The 26354-nt window shown below is 37.9% G+C and overlaps 1 protein-coding gene across 1 annotated transcript in view; it reads left to right on the top strand.

Annotated features, from left to right (window-relative positions):
- The window catches only part of Gmds (GDP-mannose 4,6-dehydratase), a 625359-nt gene that overhangs the window by 310697 nt on the left and 288308 nt on the right, over window positions 1–26354 (top strand). The window contains exon 7 of the mRNA XM_027954821.2: window positions 3084–3211. Within this exon, the coding sequence (XP_027810622.1) occupies window positions 3084–3211 (128 nt within the window). The remainder of the gene's footprint in view (window positions 1–3083; window positions 3212–26354) is intronic.

The following is a 26354-nucleotide window of genomic DNA, read 5'->3' as shown; positions in this document are numbered from 1 at the left end:
CTGGAGAGGAATTAGAGAAATCACTACCCTATTGCTCTGCTGGTGGGAATATGAAGTGCTCCATCTACTTTGGAATATAGTTTACAGTTGCTTAGTAGGTTAAATAGAGACTCGCTATGTGACCCAGTAATTCCACCCCTATATACCTCAAAGAAATTAAAATGTGTCCACACAAGGACTTGTATTCAAATGTTCATAGAAGCATTTTTCATCAGTGGAAAGATGAAAACAACCAGGTCTTCGGCTGATATGTGGGTAAATAAAATGCGTTTTTCCATATAAGAGGATATTATTTTGCTATAAAAAAAGGAATTGTAACATGGAGCATGGCATCTGGTAGAAACCTGAAGAATGAGATTCATGGACAACAGAAGGTGAAAGCAAAGTCTAGGAATTTATTGAAGCAAAGCAAAATAACCCCCTTGGGAGGGGTACCAAGAGGGTTGCTAGTGGGCCAGTCCTGTTGAGGAGTTTATAAATGTCTTCTAGGGATAACATTTTATACTCATTGGTTATAATAAGAGGAAGTCATGCTCTAGCCTAATTCTGGGTAAGACACCCAGTGTCCACAAGATATCCATGCAGTCCCATGTCCAATCAAGATGTTGATCACAGGTTATTCCCTTTTTTGGAGAGGCTGTGGGCTCCATAGCATGCATGCCTTTTTTAGGTAAGATATTCACAAACTCCTTAGCAACAGTTTGTGTTCTGCTGATCATGGAAGGCCTCTCCAGGTGCCCATTTCTCTGACTGCCTGGCCTTTTTTCTACCTCCTGATCTCAGAATGATGTACCAATTGAAGCTATAACATGGATGAACCCTGAAAAACTCCACACAAAGTGAAAGATTCTAGTCCCAGAAGACCAGGTATTATATAATTCCATTTATATGAAGTATCCCAATAGACAAATCTATAAATAGGTCAGCCTGGGTTTATTGGTCCATCTTCTCCTCTGTGCTGCCTAATAGCAGGGGCTGCCTTTTCTCTTTCAAATGCTCAGCTTGTGCCATGTAGTACTCAGGTAATACTGGCTGAAAGAATAAATTAATAAAACAAGATCAAATGTTTCCATTAGACTCCTAAGCATTGCTTTCCTGTTAACTAGAAAAATCTGAACTGTTTATGCTGGTCTAATAATTTGGCATCACTGGTTTACCTGGCATACTTTAGAATGATAGTTCAGTCCTGACATTAAAGTAAAAACAGACATCAATATATGTAAATTCAATTATAAAGTTAATTTTTAAAAGTTAATGGAAAGTTTACTAATTAGTAATATACTTAGAGGAATTGTAGCCAATAAATATATCCTTTTTTAACCCACTTTGGGTACTGGGAATTGAACCCAGGGGCACTAATCTACATCCCCAATCTACATCACTAATAAGAGGAAGTTATGCTCTAGCCTAATTCTGGGTAAGACACCCAGTGTCCACAAGATATCCATGCAGTCCCATGTCCAATCAAGATGTTGATCACAGGTTATTCCCTACATTCTACATTGCCTCCACCCCCTCCTTTTTGGAAAAAAGTTTCACTAAGTTACTTAGTGCCTTGCAAGTTGCTAAGGCTGGCTCTGAACTTGTGATCCCAAAATATATCTTCATTTCGAAAGACTTTTTCCTGAAGGGCCTCTGTATGTTTTACAAACTTTTCTACGGACAGTTTAAACTCCAGTTTTTTAACGTGCCTTGTGAGTTGAATATTTGAATTCCCACAGCAGTACAATTGGTTTCTTTAATGATATTTGTATAAATATATATATCAAGTTGGTGGAATGAGTTTAGTATGTGTTTGAACCTGTGATAGCCCGCATTCTTGCCAAAATTTAGAAAACCTACTTAGAAATATTCCCCTTATTCCTCTGCCAGTTTTAATAGAAGCCAAAACCTTTCATCATATTTGCTTCCCTTCTTCATTCAAAGAAGAACAAAGGTAAAGCTATTGATATGTGATAAGTTATGATATCAATGTGTCTGAACCATATGAAGCCATAGTAGCGCACATGTGTATTATTATCTTGAGAATCTGGCATGAAATGGTGTTCTCTGGTAATGTTACCTAAATACAGAGGTGCAGATAAAATTGTCTTAGTGGAGCCTTTTAATTTTATCCTTCTTTGTAATTTCTTAAAAGGAGATAGAAGCCGGGCATGAAGGTGTATCTGTAGTTCTTGCTACTCAGGAGTTTGAGGCAGGAGACCAGCCTGGGGAATAAAGTAAGACCCTATCTCTTAAGAGAAAAAAGTGAGAAAAAGAATAAAACAAACTAAAAGTAAATAGAGATTTTCATTAAAAAACCAGAGAACATTAAAATAATTTGTTTTTTTCTTCAGTTTATACTACCTTTCATCCAATCATTTAAAAACATTTCTACAAAACTCAGGAGGCCATTTCTGTAGATAACATTTACATGAAGTTGGAAAATGGCATTGCACTAAGTATGGTGTAGAGAAATTTTTGACTTGGAATCATGTCATTCTTGATATTTGTGTGGCTGCAGGTTTCTGAATAAGAGTGATCACCACTTATTTTGTTAAGAGAAAGGCAGCCCAAATAAATTTTCTTTTTGGTTTCCTTTCACTAGTTATACTCTGTGAACTAAGTTACTTTCCCCCCTCTTCCCATGGGCCCCAAAATAGCCTTATTAATAGGAATATATGATGTTTGTGTTCTTAAAAAAAAATCAGGGTGGTCTTAGATGTCTGTCTTCCATTCTGGCATTTCCCTTTATACAACCCTTTAGAATTTTTTGTTTAAAAACTGGCATTCCAATAGCTTTTCTTTGGCCTAATGCCTGGCTTGCATATTGAAGCAGCAAATTAGGAATGTTAAGATGTCCCCTAAAGAAAAAATGTTTGTTATGAAAGTAGAGATGATGTGACACTTAGAATTAGACCTTCTTAACTTGTCTAAATGACAGTTAGTGATCTTTTTTCTTTTTCTTTTATTATTTTAAGTGGGGTGGGGGTTGGGGGTGGGGGATTGAAAGAAATGCCCAAAGGCTGATGCTGTGTTTGGTTCACTAAACTGTTACATGTCAAATGTACTTCACTGATAATACATCTTTTGTCTCTTTTTAGGAGCTAATTTTGTTACTCGAAAAATTAGCCGGTCAGTAGCTAAGATTTACCTTGGACAACTGGAATGTTTCAGTTTGGGAAATCTGGATGCCAAACGAGATTGGGGCCACGCCAAGGACTATGTAGAGGTAGGAACTGACTCATTACATTCTTACAAAGACCCATATGGGTTGATGTTTTAAAGCCATGTGGTGAAAAACCATGAGCTCTAGGTGGTGGCATACAGACTTTTGCTAATGCATTTATGTTTAAACTCATATTTTCAATTGAAGGCTTGTTAGTTCAGGAGTGCTTACACTGAATGCTATTTGAATGAGGAAATCTTTCAAAATTCTTATTTTAATTAGTTAAAACAAAGGAGCTGGTAGTACTTTGGATGATGGATGGTTAGACAGATGGGAAAAAATGTTACAGTGTTGTTTTTTCTTCTTTCTAAAGCTTTGATCCCTACCCACATTGTTTCACCTTCTGTCTTTCCTATCCAATACACACAAAACCTACCATGAAAGAATTTTTTGGATATAAAATATTTGTTCTCATATTTTTAAAAAATAATAACCAATCTCAATTTTTATAATCCAAGACCTTTAGATCTACATTATTCTTTGAAATCCCTGTGAGAGTAATTGTCTTATGGAACTTTGGTTTCTGCTGCTGAGGAGTCTGGCTGTGTCTCTGCACACTTCTTGTTACCACCAATGATCCTTGTCCATCAAATAGAGATGCTCAATGATACTACTGCTGAATAATAGATATACTTAAAGGGAAATTCTTCAGGTTCACTCTTGGGATTCCTACACAAGTTACATTTGGGTTTTGGTTACCAGGGTTATGTGCATGAGTAGTATGATTTTTCTGTTTTATAAACAAACGGTTACCTTTTCCTTTGCCCTAATTAGTATTCTTTGAAATCTCCAGACATGTGGCCAGACATGAATGAGCAGGATAGCAACATTGTCCTTTTCCCTAGAGTCATCTGTCTTCATCATTCAGGTGCTCACAGATCTCCTATGCTCCTGTGGCTCTCTGTCTTATAGGATTTCTGAGAAACTAGGTATGGCATCCTTGTGCATTGATGTGATTCAAAAAGAAACTTGAACATTTATAAAAGAAAGAGAATAAGTAACTCATTTGCTAACAGATTCGCTTCACCTGTGTTTTTATTTTTTTATAACAACTAAAAATAAGTATGTTCTTGAATACCTAATACTAATTTTTATTATGGATGGAAAAATTAGCTCTGATTTAAATTTCAGAGAGTGCAACATTTTGATCCTTTAAATATGAACTTCTGTTATTACAAAGAAGCATTTTACAGCAGTACTTCTTTGATATATTTTAAGAGAACTGTATAAAAAAATGTATAGGTCCACACTGTTAAAAATTATGAAGGTGGGAGAATGGAGATAAGGGTAAAAGAAGATAACATTATTCTTATCTAACTTGAATGGCCTTTCCTACTAAAAAACACAAGGGAAATTTTGTAAAAATAAATATTTTCTCGGTGATATATTGATGTGTAGCATCCTAGCAATCTGCATATGCTTAGAAATACATGGGAAGTATATGAAAACACTTTTCCTTATTTAGGGATCAAATATATTAAATTCTATTCTATTTTATTTGCACTTGGGCCAAAAAAAAAAAAAGAAATTTGTATTGGAGCTGAGAAATCCATTGGATTTTAATGGTGAGGGAAATGTCATGCCAGCCTGATGGTAGTATTTATTACTGGTTATTGTTTTTCTTTATGGTTTCTATTTTTTCCCATATCTTTGAAATGAACACATATAAAACTTTGTGATTGGGAATGGAAATGACATTTTTAAATGAGACCAAAAAATTTCTAAAAAGGACTATAGAATAGGTATGTAATAGTTCACAATAGTCACTTGTGAACTAGTGACTCCAGTAGAGTCTCACTCCCCAAGTCTACAACTACTAGTGGGTTTGGCTCAAATCTTAAACAAAAGACCCATATTTGAATTCATATAAAATAAAAATGTTTATAAACATTTTTGTCGCAAATATTTCAAAAACAGTGACCTAAATTCAGTCATTTTTATGACTGCTAGACAAGATAGTGTTAGTATGGAAAACCCAGAGGCCAAAATGTCCAGACAAGATTAAGATACTCAGACCTTTTACTAAAAGTGTGAAATTGTTACTTCTACGGGCATACACACACACACACACACGCGCGCGCACGCTGGCGCACTCATATACATACACACATACAGATGCACAGTTCAGACAGTCTCCTTGACATCTAAGACTGGATTTGCTCCACAAGACAAGTGGATTTTGTGTATTAAGGATTCTCCTCGGGTTCTAATAGTAATACATGTTGATTATGTAAGAAGCATTTTATAGTTCTCATTTATGTGTACTGAAAAAAGTCTCAATTTGTAAAAAGATACCGTAAATAACTAAGCACTCATAGTTTGCAACTCTCTACTTAAAGGAATATTACTGTTTCTTGCAATTTTAAATGTATTACAATGACGTTATTCCAGAGACTTATGATTAAAATTAATTTGTTGCCAAAATTAAAGTCAACAATCAGTAAGATTAAAAAAGGAGAAGCACTGTTTGTTTAAAACATATGTGCATCCTGACAGGGTAATCAGCTTTAGGATGAAGAATTGTTTGCAAGTATAGATCAAAGAAGTCATGATAGCATCTCATTTACACACATTTTAATTATATAATCCCTCTCATTTAAACAAAAATCTTTAAGTGATGTATCCATTTTTACTTGTAGATGAATTTCCCTCTTGAGGAGTAGAGAACATTTGCCCCTCATGATTTAAGAAGGGTGCACAGGATCCCAGCTGTGCCATTGAATTGCCCCTCAGCTTTAGAGAAGTTGTTATATCTCCCTTTGCCCATCAGTGAAAAGGACATAATAACAACCCTGTAAAAAATTAGCATTAACATGCTGGGCATATGTGATTAAACTCTACCTCTGTCTTGTCAACATTTTTGCAACCATTTGTACAAAGTCATTTCCTGTGGCTGATTCTGGTTCATTAGCATCCAAGTATAGTCCTGCTTTCTAGATCAAAGTGCTTTAAAAAATACTTAAATGGATAAAACTTATTTCAACTTGAAAAAAGAACATAAAAAACTGTATAATGTTATATTTCAACTTGAAATAAAGAAAGAACATTAAAAAACTGTATAATGTTATATTGTATTTCAAAATAGACGAGTCATAGGGACTTAAATCTTTCTAATATTTAAATATAAGCATTTTTAAACATGCAAAATAATCGAATAAATTTTATTATGAACACCCAGTTATCTACCACCCAGATTCTATATTTAACATCTAATTCTGCTGCATTTTGAAAATAAAAATACTATTTAGATAATCACTGTCATGCTAATAATAGCTGACAGATGTAAATACCTAATAGATACAAATACAAGTTGTCAAAAATTTATATTTCTTGTAATATATACTTAGACAGCAATTTGAACTTTTAAATTATTTTTTTCTTAGCAACTATTTACCTGAACCCTTCACTCCCTGTTTTATGCTGCCTACCTTCCTGTACCTTCTTGAGAACACACTGCAGGCATGCATACCATATTCCAGCTGACTGCCAGTCTACACTGCAGTGGTGGCAGTGAAAAGAGCAAAGGAAAAATCCTCTAACTTTTCAGAATATATATTCATTCCACATATATTGAGTACCTCCTGTGGTTGTAGTTCTAGTTGCTGCAGACAACAGTCTTCCAAGCTTTGTCTAAAGCCAGATAAGACTGAAAATCTTATATTTTACAAAGTTAATCAGATTTATTTATAGTAGGACTGACTGCCCCAAACTGATATGTTAATGTGGACTACAGACAATTCAGATTGGTAGGGGATTTCCAAAACTTATTTGACCTGGGAATCCTTGGAATGAAAAAAAAAAGTATGAATACATATCAGTACTATATAGAGTTAGCAAATGGTGCCATGTGCTGGAATAGAATTTATTCTATTCCAGAGTTTGATTAACAAAATTTCACTGTGATCCCTGTTGATTAAAGTATCTAGAACATAACTCTGGCCAATAAAATATTGAGATATAAGCTAATTGGTAGGAGCTACACTGGGAGTAAGTTGAAGCTTTTACCACTCTCAAGAGGCTCCCATTCCTTTGGGAGACACAGATAGTTAAGAGACCAGGTCCAAGACTTTCAAGGACTTGGCAAAAGCTATTTATGGATTGGTGAGAGGTTTCCCTCCTAGGAGCTAACCCCATAGATGGCCCTGGAGAGTTCTATCATCTGGAGGAAATCCAGGATACATTCAGATTATTAGGGATTGGCTTAAAGTTCTTCTGCATGTAGTATCATATTATTCTAACCACTCATTTAATTTTGGTAAGGGGAGTGTGGGTGTTAGAAGTAGGGTCTGTGTAATATACCATTTCCAGAGAGATGGAAAATTCTGCTTTTCTCCCTTTTCTCTTCCTGATTTTAGTGGTTCAAGGGGAAGAGAGACATATGGAAGTTAAGATCTGATAGGGGTATATGTGAGCTCTTGATGTACCTGTGATTCCAGCTGTATCAGGCAAAGATGCAGAGGGTATGTCTGGGGAGGTATATACTGAGGTCTCCCTCCTCTTCTGTCCGTTGAGCCTTCAATGAGTGGATTTTCATTGCAGCTTCTAATTCTCAGCTGCTGCAGAGACCCTTCTGCAGGAAACATAAACTATGACCAGAGATAGGGAGAATTGACCCACTATTTCTTCATCCTTTCTTCAGTCCACATTTTACATCCCATGTTACACTAATCTGAAAGGAAAACATACCATTTAAACTTTCTGAGGTCTTTTTTAAAGGAAGTTTCTGTCTGGAGCATCATCAGCAACCAGTGTGTTTGTGTTTGTGTGTGTGTGTTTGTGTGTGTGTGTCTACATTCAGGAGAGTAGCATGTAAAAGTAGTTTTTTTGTGTTTCAGTTATATGAAGTGTTAATATTGTCAGAATTCATATTTTAGTAAAGCCTCACTTAATAAAGAAGTGAGGCTCTACTTGTAAAGTGACCACGAGTGACACACACCGAGTTACTGTGGAGACTTCTCACTGAACAGAATCATTAAGATTTTTATGGTGCAGTGGAAGATGGTATATGAATATCTGCAGAGCGCTCCCAGGGGGCTTTCCTGGAAAATCTATTCTAACGCAATCTTTGTCAATTAATAGGGAATAAGGTGAATGATAGGATTTCTACTACCTGTAAAAGTCTGAACCCATATTCTTACTTAGGAATCTGAGATGTTCTTGCTTGAATAGAAAATATGCCAGTGACCTGCTCATTGAATACTTTGTGATGCTCACTATGTGTTTAATTTTGAGATTTTATGTTGACTAGTGAGGTATTGACTGCTATTTTCCATTGGACGGGGAATCTTCTAACCTTCTAGAGGTCTATTTTATATAGTATTTGAAATACACTCAGGAGTCTAAGGCAGGAGGATCACAAGCGTAAAGCCAGCCTCAGCAACTGAGTGAGACCCTATCTCAAAAATAAAAAATTCAAAAAAGGGCTGGGAGTGTGGCTCAGTGGGTAAGCACCCCTGGATTCAATACCTGGTACCAAAAGAAAAGGACAAAATAAACAATATTCCCTTTATCAGTATTTAGAGGAACATGATGTTTTCTTTTCTTTTTCTGAACAAACCAAACATTTATAGAAAGGTAGCTCAAGGAATTGCCTTTAAATAAATAAACAAATAAATAAATTTATAAAGAAAAAAGAAAGAATGGTCTTATGGGGGAGGGGAGGCATGTAACAGTTTCCTATATTTTTGAAATTGAAAGTGTCTGCTCTGAGTAACTATTCCTGTTTCTAAAGAATATACTATTCACATCCAAGTAAAGAAGAAAACAGTTTTTTTCTCCTTTTTCTTTTTCTGTCATCTGTAGTTTTGGTTTAAGCATTGTACAGAAAACTTATTTTCCTTTTCCCTTTTCTTTTTCTCTTGGTGATACTAGGGATGAAATCCAGGCCCTCACACATGCTATGAAAGATTCAACAGTTGAGCTACAACCCAGCCCTATGTAGCAAACCTTTAAAATTTCAGTGTAGTATTTAAAATAAGCCAAGACAAATTCAGAAGGTCATAGTTGTCTGTTTCATCTGGCCAGGTCTTAGTTTGTTGGGAATGACAGCTCATGAGTGGCCATGTCTTCCAATCAGAAACTATAGGCCCTATTTAATTGTCTTAATGAAAGATAACTATCCTATCTGTGTTTCTCAATTGAGTTATCCATCAGGTTTTCATGCACAGATAATTTAGAAACATAAAAATGGGTGCATTTTTGGAGGACATTTTCAGCTTGATTTTAAACATATAAAATTTAGCATATGATATTAAATTAGAAAAGCAGTTCGTGTGTGTGTGTTTGTGTGTGTGTGTGTGTGTGTGTGTGTGTGTGTGTGTCTAGAGAGAGAGAGGAGGGGGGAGGATGGAAGTGCATATAGATGGACCTCCAAGTTCTATAGGCATGAAGCCTGCTGGCATGAGTTAGGAAACTTTGCTTAAATGTCATTTACATTCTAATAGGTAGCAATTAACCACTTAGAGGAAGCTTATACTCCACCCTTTGATCCATCACTCCCATTGATGCCCAGTGTCATCATACCATTGTGGATCATAAAGTGACACTCATTCCTAAGAAAGTCTTGGTTCAGGCTCTCAGAATGAAAGCCCTAAGAAAACAGTGTTAAAGGTCCTTTTCACGCTTAGACAATGATACATTCACATTCCCTGAGTAGGGAAAATTCCTTAAGCTTCTTCCCTCAGCCCTGGTTGGCCTGCCCTTCCCCCTCCTCCCTAGCACTGTGTGTGTGTGTAGGTGTGTGGTGTGTGTGTGTGTGTGTGTGTGTGTGTGTGTGTGTGTCCCTTGCCCTAGGTCTCTTGCCCCCAGCTTCTCTTCCAGGTCAGGTCTACTTCCACCCACAAACAAAATTATTTAATTTTAATAACAATGTGATATAGATGGATATAGATGGAATTACCTCAAATAACATCACATAAATTTAATGATAATTTTGTGATAAATACAGATTAATGATAAATTTCTTAGAAGGTATAGATCTTCAGTGTTTCACTTTAATACTAATGCCCTTTGGAGAGAGCAAAATGGTTTATAGTTAAGGCAATATTTCTCTTATATTCATGTGCTCTGTGCAAAAGAATACTACAAATTAATTTATCTTTCTTCCTCTGGTGCACACATGTGCACATGCTCATATTCTCTCTCTCTCTCTCTCTCTCTCTCTCTCTCTCTCTCTCTCCCTCCCTCCCTCCCTCTCTCTCTCTCTCTCCCCCTCTCAAACACACACACACACACACACACACACACACACACACACCAAGCCAAAAGTAAAAATCTGTTTTAAAATTCATTCTAAAATATCATTTGTCTTTGTCTTATTTATTGAGCACCTTTATGGCAGGAAATCATTTATCAAAATTACATGTTTTATTCTCAGGGAACTTGGTGGGAAGGCCCTGGGGCTCTGCCTTGTCACTTTGTGGACCACTGGAGTGCCCTCAAGGAGCCCCAGGTTTCCAGGTTCAGCTTCAGGGGATCATTTAATACAAATGAGTTCATTATGCCTTTGCATCCACAGCCACAAAATGAAACCTTTATCAAGTTGAATGTTTCCCAAAGCAAAGAAATACATTTTATTTTCTGCTTCTATTTAGTCCATGCTAAAAAACTTGTCTTCTGCTTATTCTCTGTAAGGGAATTACAGCAATGATTCACAAAGATTCTCCTAATCCTTCCTTTTTTCTTAGGTTTAAAAGAGTTTGATCCTTTCTGCTAGTGTTGGATCATTTGAATTTTTAAGATAGATTATGAGGGTTTTTTTGTTTGTTTTGTTTTATTTTTTTACCTGTTGACTTTAGTGAAGCTGTGATAACATAGCTTTGCAGTGCAAGTTGATCCTAAAAATCATTGGATTTGCTGGGGTCATCTGTCCTGGTGATCTATGGCTGATTGTCCACAGCAGTAGTAGTGAGGCCAGGTGGCATGGGGCAGAAATTGCAGGAATTCAAATATATATTGTGTTGTGAGGGAGGTATACCAGTATCATATGCATTCATGTCATTCCATAATATCAGAATTAATTGAATAACAATAAATTCATAAGCTACACCACTTTGAGAAATTGCCATTTACAAAATACTCAATGGTCACCTAATAGTCTTAATCTGGGCAAACACAGATTGTTTTATACCAATCTTAGATACTAATATTTATAACACTCAAGTCATGCATCACACTTTATACAATGATATAAACAGGTCACAGAAAGACTAAGAAAGGGTAAAGGGGTTCAGGAGGCTGGACTGAGAGCAAAGGCCCAGAGCAGATATGAATGCAAGAGTCAGTGCAGGTGGTCATATGAGATTAGAAACCAGCAAATGAACTTGTTTAGGGCACCGAGATGTCAAAACACAGAACCAGGGTCTGAACAGGTTGGCAGCTTCAGAGTGTCAGATTTAGGTATCAGCTTGGAGTGGGCCAAGCATCCTTGTTACGGGCTGGAGAAATGACACTGAGCTAAAGCCCAGAAACAGAGAATCAGAGGATTGTCATTGTGGTGATTTTCCTGGGCAAGGTTCATGACAAATGATCAGGTGATACAGTCAGTGTGCCACTGTGTCCGGTCTTAGGAAGTACCTCCTTTTATTGGGCTTTAGAAAAGGGACACTTCATTTGGTGGTCTGGTATGTTTGATGAGCCCATGGATCTGATTTATCTGATATGCCTATGTATCCATCATTAAGTTCACAGGTGATCATTTTTATTAGCATGATTATTTGTCAGTTTTTTTTCCCCTATGGTTGTGCCAGGTAGAGGTGATTTTTTACTTATACAAATAAGGTGTAGAGTAATTCCACCTCAGCACTTAAACTAAAACTGAAGAAAGCCCTGGCAAACAACTGCTTTGTAAAATGAGTAACTCAGGGTTAGGTACAGCCTGCTTTCCACATACATCATGGAGTAACTCAGCAGTGCACAGCCTGCTTTCCACAATTGTATAGGAATAGGTGTTTGACATCTTCACTTGCAGTGAAATCACTGTAAAATAGGCCAGTGAAGTTGTTAAATGTCCTACTCTGCCTTGCTATAGAGAATATTCAAAAGCCATTGTCCTCTTGGAGTTAAATTTCCAGAGTTCCCAGCTTTTTGGAGCTACTTCAGAAACTATAGGCATATCATGCACATAAGTTAAACATGCTCCATATGTATGAATTTGGGGTAGAGTTAAATGAAGTTCTCCTGAAGGAAAAGAACTGGACTTCCACTAAGCCCATTTAATTCACAAGGACCATTCTACAGAAGCAGAATTACCTAAAGGCAAAATTGAGAAGTCCTTTGAGAAATTGTCTTTGCATTGTTGGTTTAAGATTCAAATATGGAAATTTTTAGAAAAGTTCTCAAAAAAAAAAAAAAAAATGAAATCACTCCTTAGGATAGCTCCTCTAGGTACCTCTCAGGGTTATGTAAGAATACTTAGGACCAGTTGTGCTTGCTTTGTTTCTCATGTCATAGAGAGAATGACTGAGCACAAATCACTGCCATTCATTTCTTCCTTCAGAATCTGAGAGGAGCAGGACTTCTGAGGATAGTGACTTTAGGACTGTTATCTCTCTTCAGTCCATCTAGTAAGCTCCTGGATGGCAGGACCTGATTCCTAGTCCCATTTTTCTTTAATTGCACCTCAAAGTGTATCTGGTACATATCAGCTGCCCAGTAAATACTCAATCATTTCTTCATAAAATCCTACCCTACTATTTATTTATAAAATTTGTTAAAATGAAACCTAACTATATGAAATATGTTTTATTTCTTGTATTAGTAAACTATGTTTTCTTAGTATAAGACATTTCCCACTGAGCATTATCTTTCCACATTCAGGTTGAGTTGTGATATGTTTACTTGATTGCAGCAAAATGTTTCTGAGCATGTTTCTGTCTGATTGCTTGTAAGCTATAAGGGATACTGAGAAGTGCCTGTATGTTCTAATATAGTGGTCATTTCCTAATTATTTTTAGATTCTACTAGAATCTAGATTTCTACTATTAGACTTTATTCTTATTTTTAAAGATGGATTTCTGAGCAGATAGAAGAACAGAATGAATGATAAACTGGCCCTGACTTACAAAACAAAATTTAAAAATCACAAAAACTTCATTTATTTACATGGTCAAATGCTCCTGGGCATGCCTGATAACATGCCATCATCTCATTCAGAAACCTTTTTATTTGCATGCTCATCAGTGTATTTTGCTTTAAGTTTTCCAGGGTCTTCTTATTAATGGATTCTTCTAAATGGACCCAAATTTCCATTACAGATACTATTGTTGCAGAAAATCTTAAGATTCTTCTGTTATTTCTTCCTATCTTACAATTCTAACACATACACAAAAAGTAGAAGCAGGTCACCTTCTAATAATGAAACTTTGCTTTTACGTATATGTGAAATTTTTTAAAGAAGTGTGCGCGCGCGTGTGTGTGTGTGTGTATTGCTAGGGATTGAACTCAGTGTCTTGCCATTACTGAGCCTGTGTTCTACCACTGAGCTATACTCCTAACCGCCAAAAGATTCTTATATAGAAGTGTTTCTAGCCCCCAAAAGATTCTTATATAGAAGTGTTTAACAGTAGCTGTAGAAAACCTACACACACTGTGTAGGAAGAAGAAAAGCATTCTACAGTATCATGTCAGGTTCTTCATTGTGGGATTTCATTCCCTTCTGGCTGTACTTCACCTACATGTTCAGAGGACAGTTCCCAGGTCCCTCCTGCAGCCTCTGACTCAGTGTAGTCATGCTGTGTGGGTTGCCCGTGCTGGAGGGGACAGGTTGCATTCCAGGGAGGTGACTGTGGCCTTCCCTCTTGGGCCATCCTGTCACCACGTCTGTACTCATCTAGGGTATAGCAGTCCACCTACCTTCTTTTCACCAGGAAAAGGCAAAAATCAGGATTACAAGGGCTACACACTTTCATTTTATTTTTTATAGTATCTCTTTTAGGTCAAGACTTATTTGGTGCTTTTCACTGATCTTAAATTTCAAGTTTGAAAATAAAATAGAATTTTCACCAGATTTCTCCTTAAACCTGGGACAGTTGTCCTCTTCTATTCTCCCAACAGATATCTAAGCATGGTTAAGACAGCAGGAATTATATTTGTAGTTGTCATAAGTATTGGCTGACTTTGAAAGGAGAAGCCCTTTTCTGAAGTCCTCATTCATACTGAGCGGTTTGTTCAGTGTGATGTCTTCTTCTGACACATAGCTGTTTCTAGGGTGATTTTTAGTACATTTAGACATCCTTGTGAAATTTTAAACCCATTTTTCACTGACTTCAAACACTGGCCATCTAACAAATATATACCTCTCACTAGCAGTTGCAGACAAGCTAACATTTCTATCACTGGTCTTCTAAGTTCTCTACTCATCCTGCGAGGCTGCTCCAATGTGAGAAATTGAGAAGCACACTGTAAAACATTTGAAGAGCCAAAAGTTACCAGGCCAGGTTCTGCATTCTAAACAGGAGACTTCCTCTGCAGTAAGTATTAATTTAATAGTTGTACAATCATACAATTTAAGGAAGGTATCACCTCTGTACAGGAAATACAAGTTTAACAGAAATTGTTTCATTTGATCTTTATCTTCACAAAACCTGCAGTAAGAAGTTTGAAGAAGTGGCAGAGGTGGTTTAAATTCCATTGTTGCTTGTCAGTGGTAGCTGAAAGCTTCCTTGTGGTTAACTATCTTCCAGGGCCTTTGGGAAACCAAAGCATCATTGACTGGCTGGGCCAAATGAGTCATCTATTAAAATTATCCCTAATGAATTACGGGTTTGCTTGTTTAATTGCGCATGGTATAGGGCTCTGGGATGTTAGAAGTTTAGTGGGCCTCCAAGAAATTACATTGGCTTAGTTAAATATTTCAGTAGGATCTTTCCTAACTCATTGTACCCTGACACTTCCTGTTCCTCACTGCCTCTCTCTCTTCCTCTCCTTCCGTTCTCTTTTCCCTTCCCTGTTTCTCCTTCCTCCCTCACCTCCCTCTACCAGGTGGGAGGTGGGTGTCTAGTATCCAGAACTCCTCCTGCAGGCCTCAGTAATAGGCCTAACAGTGGCTCGCACAGTGAGAGCCCCCTGAAAGCATGGCAGGCTATTTGTGGAGTGCACTCTTTGCTTTGTACCTTTGTGCTTTACCAAGATAAATCACTCTGAGGACAGTGCTGTACTGTGAATAGGTGGTGACTGGTCTTCCTTTTCCTGCAGTTATGTTTCCATTTGGAATGGAATAGCAAATATATCATGAGAATAATGGTACAAACTACACAAATCCATGATTATAGAAGAGTTTGTTTTAAAAATATTTCTTGATAGTTTTTTTTTTAAGGTACCAAGTTCAGGTTTCTTTTATTTGTTTATTTTTATGTGGTGCTGAGGATCGAATCCAGTGCCCCGCATGTGCTAGGCAGATACTCCACCACTGAGCTACATCCTCTAGACAGTTTTCACATAGGCAGGAGTCCCAGTACCTAGATCTTTAGCCCAGCTTATCTTCCACCTGAGATGCAGCACCCAGAATGACCCTGTATGTGCGAACAGGGCTAATTGTCATTTATTGTTTAAAAACAAACAAACAAACACCCTTTTCTTAATCTGAAATACCATTAAATACCATGAGACTTTATTTTCAAGTTTAAAACCTCATTGAATACTACAAGTATGTAAACCACTTCACATTTACAATGCCCTGCTATCTTTCATCCTCTCTATAGGCAAAATTGAAGACATAGAGTGATGAAATCACTGAGTTTGGCTCGATCAGGCCTCCCCTCCTGTAGTTTATTCAGCAGGCACTCACTAGGTCCTCCCTGCCCTGCACTTTGTTGAGCTCCTGAGGCCTCCCACATTGCTGCCAGAACCACCTTTCTGAGATTCACTTACTATCATGTCTTGTCTCCTTAAGAACCATCAGTGTCTCCACTATAGAATAGAAGATGGCATTGACAGTACTGGGCAGGGCCCATCGTACTCATCTGGAGCTCTCTGTTCCAACCACCTTGTATTTCCTGCCTTCCTGGATGGGGCTCTTTATCCATGTCTGGCCCCCACTGGTCCGTGGGCAGGACCCATCCTCTCCCCTAACCCCACTATAGTACTCCTGGCCACTTCTCATATTGCCCTTCAGTTCTCTTTATTCCCATTCCTGAGAGCCCCCCAGCTGACTCCTTTTGGTAGCCCCACACACAGCACCCTGAACACAGGGACTCAGTGCACATTTATTAATGACTACTCCAGAGAGGCAGACCGCAAACTAGATCAGCCTCATCAATTCCTATAAAACTGAAGCAACTTTGTGTATCATCTCCAAAATGCAAAAGTAAGTGTGTCTTGTTTACATAAATCTCCCTGTTAGCTTTCTATTTTACCATATCTGCATTTTTATGTTTGACCTATTAGTACATTTTTGTACCCATCATCTAACAGATTAGTACCCATCATCTAACAGATGAAGCTCTTCATTATTCAGAGATATTCTTGGTTTAACAAAGAGAGTTCAGAATCTGAAGTCCCCTTGTGGCCTTTGTGATGTGGACACTGGTCATCTCAGTTGTTTCATACATCGGTAAAGGGGTGCAATAAGTCTAGGACTATGCAACTACCAGCCATTGAATGCTTCACAGATGTGAGGACCAGTCTTTGGGATTATTTTGAGCCTCTCATGATCCCAAGGGGACTTCAGCCCATCTGTCCTATGTTCCTTCCACCCAGGCTCAGGCAGGAAAGGGCAGGCCACAGAAATATGGCCACCAGAATGAGCATTTCATTAGCCAGAAACATGTCTTCCTTGAAGAGAGAGGTTAGGCAGCCAGGTGTGGAGCTTCAAATACTCAAATCAAGGAAGACAAGATAAGGGTGTTATATAGAGAGTATTGGTCATACAAAGCCAGGTGTTCTGGGAGACACATGCCTGAATCAAGTCCCAGTACCTGGTCAGTTCTGAAGTTTTAGGGCATAAGTGTGCACTGAGGGAGCTCAAAGCATGTGGTCCTCCTACTCTAGAAGCAGGCTCAGATTGCTGTCAGGTTGTTGTACTGCTTTTGGACTTCATGCAATTGTGAACAACCACACTTAACCAGATGTATAAGAAGCCAGAGTATAAACTGTGATTATATCAGAGTCTGTATTAAAGGTTCACCAAAAAAAGTTTTCACAATAACTCGCAGATGCTCGGTGTGTTTGACTTTCCAAAATTTTATAACAGTGCTCAAGCAGAATTAGTAGCTTTTCTCCCTGTCAAGAAAACCCCTAGATCTAAGTGATAAATCTACTGTATTACTTTTCTTTTTTTCTTTTTTCTTTTTCCTTTTCTGCATCCATTTACTGATGTAGATGAGAACATAATGCAAAACTAAGTGTGTCTTGTTTACATAAATCTCCCTGTTAGCTTTCTATTTTACCATATCTGCATTTTTGCATTTGACCTATTAGTAGTTTTTTGGCTTTATGAAGGAAAAAAAAAAGTGCTTCCCTCAGCAGAACCATCTGGCTTCGTTTCCTGTTCCTCAGCAACTCTATGTATATTCTAACAAGGCCACCCCTGTGGTTTTCTGAGTGGTGTTGTTATACTGGTGGTCTTAGAATTCAACTGGAGTGATGGAAAACTTTCTTTCAAGTCTAAAGTTTCCAAGGTGAAAAAAAAAATGCATAGTATTGTCATTTTTTGACATAGTATTATTTTTCCCCCTATAGCTGGAATAGAGTATTTTAAATTTAAAAGAATTGCACCATTTTATTCTTTAAGGAAGAAAACTTGCTTCTAAAATTTTTTATACATAGTGGCTACAGAATTTGCTTGAGGTAACTAGAAATATAATCAGGACATAATTGCCATGTCTGAGTTTCTTTAAGAGTCAATTGACAAAAATTAAGGATCAAATTAGCCACAGATAATGATTACACATCAATTATACAACTGAACATCTCTGCTCAATTCATATTTTGTGTGACAGAGGTAATGTAGATCTAATTTTGAAAGGTACTTTGTAGTAGTTATTTGGGCCTTTACTGTGGTAGAAAAAAATCAAATGGTCATTAGACATAATTCTACAGGAGTGTGTGCACAAGACTGTAATTTTGTATTTTTATGTTATAACATTCCACCCATTTTGAAAAAATCTCTTGCCCTGTATGTACTTATTTTTCACTTTATGAAATGCTACATTTATTTTTAGAAATAAACATCAAAAGGGTTTTTTTGTATATAATATGTTTGTTTCTTCTCTCTTTCTCTGGTTTGTTTGTTTATTTTTGGTATTGAATTAATCAACCAGTGGGTACTACATTTCATAATAAGAGTGTCTTATACCTATTTAAAGCTTTCAGGCTTTGTTGTATAAGATAATAAAGGCAAAGTGCTTAACCTAGTCCCCATACACATAGGAAGACTTCTACAAAGTTGGAGCCTTCTCCACAAGGCTTTGATTAGATTACATCCTTTTTAATGATAGGAATGATAAACAGAAAAATGACAGGAATATGAAATCTCTTATTCTTCCCAGCACTAAGTTAGAAAAAGCTTTAAAAATATAGCCTTAGACTTATTATTTTTTGAATAAAGGGTTAGAGACCTTGAAAGAAATTCTGTACCAGAGGATTTGATTATTTGAGGTGTTGTTTTCCCTCATAAACAACCAGTCCGTGATCCTACAAAGACCCATTTTAGTCTGAATGCTCCTGGAAGGTGTGCAAAGTTGAAGGGAATACTCAGTTTTAATTTTAAAAGGAAGGAAAAAAGTTAAAAAAATTGAGGCTAATAAAAGTTAATGAGGAACACTTAAATCCTTTAATGGTTCAATTTATGTTGCGAGTCAGGATGGTTCATGCCATTATTATATGTGTGTGGCAACATCCTCTCTCTGGCTATAATTCTTTTCCCTTGAAAATGAGCCAGTATGACAAGGAAAGGCATATCATACTCTCATGATTTCTGTTCATTCTTTTGACAAATTCCATATTTTTTAAAATGGGAAAAAGAACAAGCAAAGCAAATTAAAATATAAAGGTCATTTTTTTCTGCCATATCTGACAGATTACTAAATAAAACACAGTTATCAGCCGAGTGACCATTTCTAACTGTCTCTTTGTGCTTTAAAATTTATTTGGGGATGGGAAACATTCCCCAAACCCAGAGGGTACACTTAATATGCCAGTTTTCAGTTTTTTGAGAAGAATTACTTTTCAGTTGTAGGTGTTTTGGGAGGTAGCCTGACTCAACATCCAGTATTAATGGTCCAAAGATAGAACAGCTGAAGTTCCTGCCTGGACTTCTCTGGGAGACATTAGCATGCTCCTGGACACAGTTTCCCTACCTCTGTTTTTGCTAATCAGTATGTAGGGAAGGCTTATTACTTTTAGAAATGTTACTTGCATGCCCTTTCTATTACCTACATCAAGTGTACTTGTGCATTGTTGTTAGAAATGTCACAGATCTCAGCCTACCCCTGACTGCAGAGTCCAGGCTGTGGAAACACCTCTTGTATCAAATCACTCAAGAGGGGAAATTCAGTTGTAGAATGCATGACAACACCAGAGTGTCTGTGTTCAATAGCCAAAAGTGTTGTAGACCAATTACAGGGAATGGCAAGTGCAGTGAACTTTGAAAACATTTTTGTAGTAAGTGTAATAATCCACTGAGTTACATCCCCATCCCAAACTTTTTCTTAAAAGCAGAATAGCAGTTTTTCTATAGCCCTTTTTAAGGGTTAATAATACTTACCTAGAGAAAAGCTATCATGTTCATTGAGGGCATTAATTTCACTTTTTCTTATTTACACCCCCACACACACACACGATTTTAAATGTGTACATTATGCTTCTACAACTTACCTCCAACTGGAAAACTGATCCTGCATGTCGTACTTCCTCTTTTCTTGGACTGAGGACTGGTGGGAGGGATTGATTGTGTGACTTGACCCACAGCACCTTGTTCTATGGTGAGTAGTGTCCCTCTTGCTAGATTTTGAGTCTTGAGTTTTGTGCTACTGCTCCTTGTACCTCTAGAAAATCACTTGCCATATGGATTTTTCTCATCTTCAGAGCCAGAGACTAGAGTTCTGTGTAGTTTTAGGTTCATAATCTGTAGTTTTAGGTTCATAATCTGAGAATATGATTCCAGCTTAATAAACAATTCTTCATACAAGCATTATTTAATATTTAGTGTAAAAATGATGTTTTTAAAATATCTGGTAACAGAATAAGGTGTTCTTTAGTTCTGAATTTGAGTTCATGTTTTAATATTATGAAATTACTAAGTAAAATAACTAATTCATATAGCCTAATATCTTTTTTTTCCAAGTTTACATCAGTTATTCTGCACTAGTTTAAGATAACTTCTATTTAATTTTATATGCCAGGATAAAAGATGTTGTAGAAAGTACTGTTAAAAATGTAATTCAGGCTACTCATGTGATCTATATGATTGATTATAATTTATCAATTTTCTGGCTGGAGGTATAGCTCAGTTGTGGAGTGCATGCTTGTCATGCCTGAGGCCCTATGCAATCCCAGCATCAAAAAGTAAAATAAGCAAGAAATAATAAAAATTTTAAAATACAATTTCTAGTTAACCATACTGAAAAATGTAAAGGAAGCAAGTGACATTAATTTTAATATGTATTTTAGTTAGTAAACGCCAAATATTATTTAAATATGTAAAAGAAATTTAAAAGTGATTGAGACATCTTATACTGTTTAAAATTCAGTAAGCACTTAACACTTGAAATCTCGACTGGAATCAGACATACTTCATGTCACATGGCAGCCATCACCTGCCTTTGTTAACTGAGGGATTCTGCATACTTGTTGACTTGAAATTCGCTTTGTTGTGCATGAAATTGCACATTCGGAACCCAGCATTCTCCATCTACAGTTACCAAATTCTGAAGATAGGAAGCCATGAAAAAAGAAAGCTGGGATGCGTGTAGGTTACTCTCTTTTTGATAAGCACTTTGTCATTTCCTTCATGGTAAGCATGTGACTGGAGGCCTCAGTGACCCTTTCCTTGTCTTCATTGATTAGCTGATGGGCCCTGGCCAAATAGCGCCCCTCACACTGAAGGAGCACGTGCAAGACTTTCCCCAGTCTTCTCCCAGATGGAGAGTTTTTCAAGGAAGTTTTGGAGTGGCTTTAGCTAGCAGCACTCACAGACTAATTTATCAGCTTTCTGAATACAGATTGCCCTTTGGGTAAAGCAGCTAATCGGTACTCACCCTGAATGACTACCAGGGCACCAGTCAAAAGCAGAGACTCTTACACCTCAGAGCAAGAGCCTTGTGCAATCCAAAGAACCCCCAAAAGTTTTTAAGTAAAGGACCTAAGAAGGCTTCTAGGTGTTGACACAAAACTAATCATAAGAACAGAGTCTGTACATTTGGGTCTTTGTCAAGTCTCTTAAATCCATTCTTTCAGATAGGTAATTCAAAAGTAGGCAGAACTTCAATTGTCAAGTGAAGTTCTAGAAACACTCACTTTACTTAAGTGCTTTAGCTTCAGGCCCAGAGTTCCATTTCTGTTCCCAAGCTTTTCAGCTGCTGCTTTGTCTGTAGTTTAGCCCACTCCATTTAAAGACTACCAAGCTGTACTAGTCACAAAAAGTCTTTGTTTGAAGGGACTTTCCTTAAGGCAGGCGTCTGGTGTGCTCTTTTTGTTCCTAATTGCAGCCACACAAATGAATTAAGCATGTGTAAATTTACTGGTGTGATGAATGTCCTGTTTGGGGGCAGAGCCCTATCATCCTTTCCATTTACATAGCATCTTTTCTCTGAGGATCTTGAGGCACTTTCCTGAGCCAGTTGGTACAGTTGTCCTCATTGCAGAGATATGAATGTTCTAACTCCTCTGGGGTTAATTACTCTTGCCTTTAGGGCCAGTGATGAGTCAACAGAAAACCTGGGACTTTAATACACAGCTCTTAGTTTATTAATTTCTACTCTAATCTTCAGTTATTTAAAAATATGAGTAAGTAGAATATAGCTGATCTTTCTAATACATGCCAACTACTCATAAGCAAGAATCATGGGAACATCTGTACTTCTACATCTTTTGGAATCTTTAAGACAAGAAGCAGCAATTCATGCCTTGAATTGCCTACTGTCTGCCTCAGGATCAGAGTGATGATCAGAAGAGGTAACTAGGGCTGAAAGGGGCAACAGACTTTTCATGCCTCTTTGTACCTTTGCTGATAAGAATGATGAGACTTAAGTGACACCATCTTTATTGGAGTTTATATCAGAACTCAGATTGTGTACATCTCAAAGAAAGTTTTTGATTCAATAGGTATTTTTTCATAGAGAAATTTAGAACAGAACTGGTAGTTCATACTTGTAAACTTCCTGGCAAAGAGAAACCTGAGTTTAAATTTTCATGTGAAAAAAATATGAGAAAAATAACTTATAAAAAGTGACACAGGGGGCACTGGTGTCATAGCTCAGTGGTAGAGTGCTTGCCTAGTATGTGCAAGTCACTGGGTTTGATTCTCAGCACTGCATATAAATAAGATAAAATAAAAGTCCATTGAAAACTGATAATAAAATTTTAAAAAATGACAGGGATTGGGGGTATAGCTTAGTGGTCGAGTGCTTGCCTAAAACATAGCTTGCTTATTGATCATTATTATCTCTAATACATAAGTATATAAGTACACCTTAATACTTGTAAGCACATATTTTCTTAAAACTTTATTCATTTGTATTTTTGTAAAATGCGTGTCAGCTCCACAGAGGCCCAGAAGAAGTCTTTCGTTGTTGTTCTGTGGCATACTTGCTTTATTAAATTCAATAAGTCAGTGACATTTGCTTTATGAACTCATTGGCCTATTGATCTGTAAAAAGAAATACACTGTAGAGAAATTAAAACTTTTCCTCTGAAGCTTCCACGCTTCAGTGTGCTGAAATAAGCCAACAATTGATTAACAGGGAAAAGGGTACACGATATGTGCACTTATGGAAGTGCACAGATGCATAGGAGCCACACAAATGATGAAACTCGGGCAAAGGCAAATGGTTGAGGTATAAGTACCCTCTTTAGAAGGGAGAGGGAAGGGGGCTGCAGGCACTTTTAGAAGAAAAGTAAGTGATTTTGAGGGGAGACGAATGGACGTGAAAAACAGTGGCCTAGGATGAGTTCCTCTGAGCCCTGGGTGGGTGTTTGATTTTCAGTCTCATCCTCTATTGTTAAAACGGTATTCTCCTTGCTTAATGACATTTCAGTAACAAGCTTGAAGGCACTTATGTTCCTTTTTGGCAGATCTGAAAGAAAAAAACCCTTCCCTTTTTACTGCCCTAAAGATATTTTCAGTTGGAAATCTAAAGCAGCATATTTGGGTGTATCCTTTCTGAACCCCAACAACCGTGTCCCAAAGGAAAGTGTTCCCATGTGTTAGAAGGTTCCTTTATGGGGACCCTCCAGGAGGGTTCACATCACGCTTTTGTTTACTACCGTACTGGCCCAAAGTTGGTATTGGTTTTGGATTTCTTAAATAAAGCTTTTTTAAAAATAGTTTTAGAAAGTTACCTCTATGTAGGCCACAGCGTATTTGTATCAGATTTGTTTGTTTAAATTTTGTCTGAATTCAGGTTTAAAAACTGGTGTCATTGTAGTTGTGGCACTTGCTTTTCTAGAACCTGTCCACTGGTTTTTCATCTTTCCCCCTCTGTTCCCAGGGAGCTTGAAGTGATTTGAATCTGTGTGTATGTAGGTTCACATTAACATAGACATGCGTGTGTATGCTCATGCTATTCTTTCACAAAAGTCAACAACCAATGGAGAGAGAAAATATGCATTAAAAACAGGATATAATATTAGAGAATATGCTTGCAGGTACAAATATAAGGACCTATTACCATCAACTCCCATCTTCTTTTTCACAGATTAACAGAAAATATTAGAATTCTGGCAGTACCAGTCCTGATAGAGGAGTGGGTGCTATGGATTCCCACCTCCTCCTTCTCTGAAGCCTGGGACTGGGCTTGGGTAGGCCCCACAGTGGGTCCTGCCTCTCCTGTCTCTGCTTCAGGAGCAACAGAATGGCTGGGGAGTAGGACCTTGTAGCCTGGGCTATAGGTAGCCTGGATCCTGATTAGAGGACAGGTCCTACAGGACCTTTGGCTCTTTTTCTCTCCTTGTTCTGTGATACACATAGTTTTGGAGCCAGAGGAACCCTGATGTGCAGACCTAGGGCTTCCAGGCTTCACAGGTCTTGTGAATGCCCAGCACTTCTCACCTGTGGCTTCTCAGTTCCTAACCAGTTCACAATCTCCAAGAAACTTGGGTACCATAGAGTTTTGATTCCAAAAGCAGTAAATATATACATTCAGGTAACTTTGACCTTAGGTTGAAAAAACTGGCAATAAAAATTAAAATATGCCATCTTCAATGATAAGACATTTGTATTTTATTATACAATTGTTTTCCTCAACTCTGGTTATTTCATTTATAGCAATTAGTGTTTTGGTGTGGGTTACATTACTGCCTAAAAATCCTGGTGACTCTATGGATTTTACAGCTTGCCCCATGCTTGGAGCTTGCTTACTGAATCCTGGCATGCCAGCTCTCAAAGTTGGCACTTGACTATTTGCAGAAATGGGAAATTGACCACCCACCATACACATGTGTGCATGTCTGTACACACACACACACACACACATCTTGAAGCCAGTTTAAAATATGATAGCACTTCTCTCATGTCCTCATGCTCAAGCTTTGAGTCTAGTCACAAAACTAACAATGACATTAATACTTGTCACAGGTATCACTCATTCAGTAGTTTCAGCTACAAATTCTTGTCTTTCATAACAGACATTCTATGTGAATCTGTGAGGAAAGATGGTGAATACTTTTCACTTCCATAGGAGCACAACAGGTGGCAGGGACTCACAGCCACTTAGGCGTTCCTTCCCAAAGACAGGTCCCCAGACACCCTGTTAGAAGCTCACACACCAGCATCTACAACTGTACAATTACACTAGATGTGGGCACATGGGTGCCTTTGAGGTCCTACCCCTGGGTCCTCAGCACTAGCATTAATTGTGGTAAGAGCTTTGTAGGCCTTTCCTCATGTGTTCCTGGAAGTCCTGCAGAATAAGGGCTTGATTCTCATTTTGTCCCTGAAGAACAGGAGACTCCTCACACACATGATTAAGTAGCTATGAGATGTTCAAATCTATGTGTTCCCAAGGCCAAAGCCTGCGCTCTACCCACGTCTTGGGCCATGTTGCCTCTATCCTTTTTTCTGTTCCTGTTCCTTTTCTTCTACTTCCTCTCTTCTCTCTCACTTTTTTTTTTTTTTTTTTTTTTAGCCCATTTTCCCTACAGCTTTTAAGAAACTTAACTTTGCCTTGAACAATTGTTGACACTTGTCTTTTGTCAGCCATGTTTTTAGTGACATCAGGGATGCTCATCCTGTATAGTCCATCCCCCATGAAGGTAGTTGGGGCATTGTCAGCAAAGATGCTAGGATGGGGGCCCCTGCTTTATGCCAAGGATCAAGGCTGCAGAAAGGCATTCAAGGGCATCATCCTGTGGGCCCCAGCTTGGCCAGTGTCAGAGTATTGTGAAGTGCAGGCACCATTCTAATGGACTCAAGGACATGCAGTGAGCTCAGCTCATTGTCAGTATTACAGACAGGAGTGCCTGCCCAGGACAGAAACTCATTAGTTAAGTTGAGTAACTTTGTTTTTGTTTAATCAAATAACTTTGCCTGCTTTTGACTTATTCTCTCTGCCTGAGAAAAGGAAATCTGCCTTTATTTAAAGAGTCAAAAGCTGTTCTTGGTGCTGAGGAGGGGGTCCTTTGGAAGCCCCCACCTTTGCTCTCTAAGCAGCCCCAGGAAGGAGGAGCCTGTGCAGCCTCCACCCCAATGCAAATGAGAGTCCTGATTGTCACTCAGATCCCTGAGATTCCTCCTTTTCCCAGAGATTAGCCTAGGCTGCCTGTTCTATAGCCATCAGCCAGCATTTTAGGAATCATTTTCTCTTCCATGGTTGCATTTTTGTTTCATAGAATTTCATTTTATTTAAAACTTGGGGTTTTAAAAACAGCATTCTCAGAGGTCATTCTCTTCTGACCCACTTGCCCCACGGCCTTCGGAAGTCTGGAGGTCTCGTCCTGACATCACGTGCCCGACATTCAACAGCGCTTTTCTGTTCTGAGCCTGCCCTCCTCC

Source organism: Marmota flaviventris, chromosome 6 (assembly GCF_047511675.1).
Source record: "Marmota flaviventris isolate mMarFla1 chromosome 6, mMarFla1.hap1, whole genome shotgun sequence".
NCBI classification, from domain to species: Eukaryota; Metazoa; Chordata; class Mammalia; order Rodentia; family Sciuridae; genus Marmota; species Marmota flaviventris.
The sequence above is the reverse complement of the archived record's forward strand: the minus strand, read 5'-3'. Positions and strand labels throughout refer to the sequence as shown.